The sequence below is a fragment of the Azolla caroliniana genome, unplaced genomic scaffold (assembly GCF_043228905.1).
Source record: "Azolla caroliniana isolate FFs.n. ecotype wild unplaced genomic scaffold, voAzoCaro1.0.p SCAF_20, whole genome shotgun sequence".
NCBI lineage: Eukaryota > Viridiplantae > Streptophyta > Polypodiopsida > Salviniales > Salviniaceae > Azolla > Azolla caroliniana.
This window is the reverse complement of record NW_028230455.1, coordinates 15,254,851-15,260,496: the sequence shown is the minus strand read 5'-3', so window position 1 is coordinate 15,260,496 and position 5,646 is coordinate 15,254,851. Positions and strand designations below refer to the sequence as shown.

Sequence of the window (5,646 nt, the reverse complement as noted above, 5' to 3'; positions counted from 1 at the left end):
TTTGTCGGATGAACAAGGAAATCGAAGTACAAAAATAATGATTCATTATGATCCACACCAACATAAAACATGAAAATAAAGTGGCACAAAGAGACCGATTTTGATCCTTGATGTGTTATAAATTTTCATCCTTATCCTTTATCAACTAAGGTAACAAAAGTAACTCTAATGATAGTAATGATAGTGTGATGTTCAAATGTTCCCAACAAATAAAGAGTCTTGTAAAATATAAGGAAGCCTTATAAGTTATATTATGCATGAGATAAAATATATTTAGAATGCTAAGGAGATGGCATATTGTTATTTATACAAGCTCACCTAGCACTCACGTCGTTCAAAGGATAATATTCTCCAATAATTGCAGATGAAATTGTTTGGGAACTAGTTTCTAATCTCAAGGCTTCAGAAAGTTCATGGCAAACTTCGTTCATTGTCGGTCGTGTTCTACTTGGAAATTGAATGCATGCCATTGCAATTTCTGCGACTTTCCATATAGATGAGATGTTGTAATTACTCATGTCTTTGTCTACAATCTCCTCTAATGCTCCTTGATTATAATAAGTTTTTACCTGCAACAACATAAATGATGTGTTTTTAGCAAATCGAAAACTCGCATTTAGAACTTGATATGTCATATAATGTCAATATAATTGGGGTTGATAATTACCCATTCTACAATGTGAACGTCATTGTTCGGATACAGTTCGAGATCTTTAATCACAGGAGGCTTGCCACATACAACCTCAAAGAGAACTACTCCAAAACTATATATGTCAATCTTCTCTGACAATATTAACGTGGATGCAAACTTGGGATGATATGATTTAATAATCATGCAAGGGAATTAATTTATTCCATCTCAAAGATAAGTGAAGGCGCTTATTAATTCAATGGATGGCTAAACCATGTCAGAAGTTTTTTACAACACATATGGAAAAAAGTTTTTAGATAAGACACATAGCCTTCTATACACAAGTATATTATAGATCACAGTACTTACTCAGGGTCCAAGTATCCCAAGCTACCGAGTAGATTTGTTGCCAATTCATCATGTGCACTAGTGTTGGACTTTAGCCTCGATATTCCAAAATCAGACATTTTCCCTTCCAAATCTTTAGACATTAGGATGTTGCTACTCTTCACATCTCTATGAATGATTAATGAGTTACATCCATGATGCAAGTACGCAAGGCCTACAATCATTTTTGAAATTAATTACACCATATTACATAACATCATTGGTAAATATAATAACATATAATAATATAGTATAATTTATATGACATATATATAAATTGAAATAAATCCAATATTGCCCATCACCTTGGGCTGCGTCCAACAAAATTCGCAATCTTTCGGTCCATTCTAAATGACGTGCCATTAACATATTGTTTCCTTTTAATGGTTTATAGAGAAAAATGAAGTGATGTTAGCCAATCATCAAATGTAGCATGATCAACATTAAAATATTTTTATTCAAGATGTGAACTTCATATAGGCAATTAAAATGATGATAAGACTAATTACCGAAAAGGGAATCAAACAATGAACCATTTGACATAAACTCGTACACGAGAACTAGCTTTATCTCGGTGCAATATCCAACCAATCCCACGAGGTTCTTATGATGCACACGGGATAGAAGAGTGACCTATTTAAAAATCAATTCACATTAAGCCAACAGAACGAGTACCTGAAATCTTCAATGTTTTAAAAGTTCAATATATATATATATACCTCGTTGAGGAATTCGTGGGCTCCTTGTTGCGATACATCAGACAACACTTTAACAGCGACAAGCACGCCATTGGCAAGAGTGCCTTTGTACACGAATCCGAAACCACCTTTACCGATGATTGTCGAGAAATTCTTTGTGGCCGTCACAATTTCTTGAAACGTGAAGGCCTGGGAGACGTTTGCAGCTTCAAATATTTTGGTCTGGCTCACGACTGTGGGATGCATGCCATGCAGCGCAGAAATCCAAGTCAAATATGTATGAGCACATCACGATTCACCAGTAGAGAAGAAGTCAACTATTATGCACTTTAAAATAAAAGTTGTCACACATTGCTACTAAGTTTGTGCAAGAGATTGAGATAGATCAGATGATCTCTCATTATATATACTACAGATTTAGTTAATACTTCAGAGTTTTGTTACAGTTTAAGAAACGCAAGATCAGACTATTAAAAGAGAGACACGATCTTCCTCATCATGATTCTTACCCTGCGGACCAAGTAATTGATGTGGAGATGTAGGCCTCGCAGCGGCTTGATTTTGATGTTGCCTTCTCTGCCGCCGCTTGCAAACGATACACATAATGACCATGAAAATCACAATGAAAACTATTACCCCCACAACCGAACCGATAATGGCTGGAAGACTAGAACTACTAGTTGACGATTTTGATGTAGACGCCGCGCATGTTTTGTTACTCGAAAGGCACAGAAAGCTGTTGCCATCGTATCTACAGAAGTATGCAGACCATATACGGTTTGGTGTAGTTTAGTTTATATGACATCTACTTGTGGTGTAGTTTAGTCTATATGATATCTACTTGGCGGTAGGAGGATGCATATAATCACTTACTTGAAAGTGAGGCCGGTCTTCTGCTGCAGCTTAATCGGAATCTCTCCGCTGAAGTTGTTGTTTTGCAAATCTCTTCAAGAAACAACAGCTTATGAATAAGAATAGGTCTAGTAGCTATTGCAGTTTAACAATATATAAGTTCCAAGAACAAACAAAAAGGAATAGAAACGCAGGTGCAGGTTTGTGATAAATCCATGGAATATTATGTCTGAATTGCTCTTAAATGTGACAGATCTCTCACTCACAGGTATGTCAATTTCGGCAGATTGGCGAGTGAATCCGGGATGGGTCCACTCAACTTGTTGTTGCTCAGATTCCTGCAGCCACACCAAGAACAAAGAAAAGAGGAAGCAATTTGAAATGAGGGATATGTCATGCATTTCATGTGGTGATGAGAGATGGCCGAGGGTGTTATATAGTTCATAAGCAATGTCATGACTCACAAGACTTGGAGATTCACACAGTTGCTGAGATTGACCGGGAGAGGCCCTTCCAATGCATTGCCATCCAACAAACTGTAATATGATCAAAATGCATGGGCCAAACATCCATATCTTTTAATCATCAAGGTCAATTAACGAGAGGAAACAAGCCACCATTCCTTAATTCTTCCTAATTAGTTTAGGGACAAGAATGTTGTGAATTAAAGCAACGATTATATGTAGGTGCCCTCCATTCAACTTACATCTGCACAACTTGATCGAGGTTGTTGATGCTGCTTGGCACATTCCCCACTAGCTTCAAGTTCGATAAGGATCTATCATTCATTATTTACATCGACAGGCCCATTATTAATAGATGTCGAAGATTAGAAAAATTTCAGCATTATACTCTACCACTTCATATACTTGCAGAGAGGTAAAACATTAATGAGAAGATAAATATAATAGACATTGGAATGTATTATAATATGAACCCACATTGAAGTCACTCGAGTAGGGATAATGCCTTTATCAGTACAATTGAGCCATGGATATTTATAATCCGCAGGCAAACATGGGTCCCCCGTGAATCTACTCAAGTTGCCTGATAGCGCACTAATTATACCATGAACCCCCAGGACTGTTTACAGTAAAAAAGAACCAAGGCAGACATTCATGATCATTTATCACTACAAAATCTGCGCAACATAATTATAACAGTGATGAAACAATTGGTACAGGATGACCCCTGACCATTTCTGCAATGGTTTCAACTAATTCATGAAAACAGAGTAGCTTACTGTCTACAGAGGAGGTGGTGGGGACCATGGGATTATCGAAGAGTTGGAGGATCTCCGCCGCTGAGATGAAAGGGGGATAGACGGAAGTCGGTGTGGATGTGAAGTTGATGAGGACATGGTCAGTGTAGGGTCCAAGCTGCCTGGAACTATAAATCTCAGAGACAGTATACTGACCCACTTCGGCGTAGACGTCATATCCTGGGTAGAAGGGGCTCTCATTGATTGTCACGTCAAACATGCGGAGGCCCGAGGCATTGACACGTGGGTCGATCTCGGCGAAGAAGAGTGCCAAGTAGTAGTAGTAGTGGGTTGTTGTATCTAGTCCAGCCGTGAAGTTCACAAAGAACCCGGCAGCAGTAGGGGCCACATGGCTTGTTTGCACCACGGGAAGGGGTAGAGAATCGGCGAGGCGGTCCACGATCATGAGGCTTGTTTGATTGGTAGGCCCGGTTTTTTCAGTATACCATAATCTGTCCAAGGTATCGTCTGGATACCTGGTGCAATTCAATGCCAGGTATTTGTTAATAAACAGCATACAAATGAAATTAAAGCTAATGAACCCATTTCTAGAAAGGGTACATGCTTCCGGTGCTGTGAGACATGGTCAGGCCCATCCAAATGATTTCTCCTAGAAGTTTACCTGATGATGGAGGGGGCGTCGGCAGATGCTCCATAGTCCGTTCGAGAAAATGTGCGGAGGGCAGTGTTTGTCATGTTCATTATCGCCACTGACATCATCTGTGATGGAAGCGGGCGCAACTCCAACGCGTTGATGAATGGGGTGTCACTATCCTCAGATGCCGCCGAAAGACACACAGAGATGGATGAGCTTCCGCTCTGCGCGCGGACATACATCTCCTCCGTACGCGGAGAGCTTTGTGGTAGAGCAATGTCGATCTGTGCTCCTGTGTATGTGTCCACCATCACTCTGAAGCTTATGGAGCCAGGCGCACGTGTGCCATACAAAGATGCCGTTGAGGAAGTGCCATACCAGAACGTGGCTCGGATCAAGTAGTATACATCGCCTACGGCTGGCAAAGTGTAGCAAAACTTGGTCTGATTCAATGGCGACGTACTGCTAGGTGGGAAGTAGCGTAGTGTCTGATACTTTACACCGCCACTGGTGTCATCACCAGTTGGTGGTATGACTTCCGACGTGGAAGACCAGCCATGGATGTCTGGCCAGATCGTTGCATCCGGCACCCACCCTATGCCTAATGCGTCTGTGTAATTTGTGGTTAAGGCTGATCCACAGTCTATGCTGAGAAACCCTACATGAAAACAACATGGAGGCGGTTACTAATATAAGCTGCTGCAGAATTAGCTAAATCTAAAATTCAAATTTTGTTCAGATGGTGTTGATTACCGTCAGGAGATTGGGCCGCAACCGAGATGAGATGAAGGTGGATGATAATTATGAAACAGGGAAGTAGTTGAAAAAGATGAAGATGAAGATGAAGATGAGGATGAAGAATGATGGGAATGGAGGTGGACGCCATGTAATCAATTAATCAATCAATCAATCACAGGCGTGCTACTGCTGCTAATTTGGATGGACAGGGGAAGGAAGGTTTTTGTTAAATTTTGGGTGGCTGGTCGATTACCGCTGGAGGAGAATAGGCCAATATTGGTCAGCTGGGGATATCGCATAAATATGCGTGGTTACATTAGAGTCAAAGGTCTTAGTCTCAGTCTCTCTCCGTCTCTCTCTCTCTATCTCTTCTCTATAATTTTCAGCAAGGAGGTGTCATATACATAATGTTGAATAATGTTAAAAGGAAAATGGTTCTGTATTTTGTTTTTTCAATATCTACAACCACATTCTTCGGATATGA

General features: G+C 40.2%; 1 protein-coding gene across 1 annotated transcript; it reads right to left on the bottom strand.

Moving 5' to 3' along the window:
• Positions 1-239: 239 nt before the first annotated feature.
• LOC147851214 (putative LRR receptor-like serine/threonine-protein kinase At1g51810) lies at positions 240-5,328 on the bottom strand. Its single transcript, XM_087335469.1, has 15 exons — positions 5,178-5,328; positions 4,452-5,082; positions 3,812-4,305; positions 3,510-3,651; positions 3,275-3,346; positions 3,033-3,104; positions 2,835-2,906; positions 2,590-2,661; positions 2,226-2,467; positions 1,738-1,949; positions 1,528-1,651; positions 1,324-1,395; positions 1,002-1,193; positions 668-810; positions 240-569 (listed from the first exon to the last, which is right to left on the bottom strand). The coding sequence occupies exons 1-15, from the start codon at positions 5,308-5,310 to the stop codon at positions 315-317; spliced, it is 2,928 nt and encodes a 975-aa protein (XP_087191595.1). The 5' UTR covers positions 5,311-5,328; the 3' UTR covers positions 240-314.
• Between the last annotated feature and the right edge of the window lie 318 nt (positions 5,329-5,646).

Coding starts and splice junctions, on each gene's coding strand:
- LOC147851214 (XM_087335469.1), bottom strand. CDS start 5,310: ATGGCGTCCACCTCCATTCCCATCATTCTTCATCCTCATCTTCATCTT. Junction 4,306..4,451: donor GACGCCCCCTCCATCATCAG/GTAAACTTCTAG, acceptor GAATTGCACCAG/GTATCCAGACGATACCTTGG. Junction 1,652..1,737: donor CCCACGAATTCCTCAACGAG/GTATATATATAT, acceptor ATTTTTAAATAG/GTCACTCTTCTATCCCGTGT.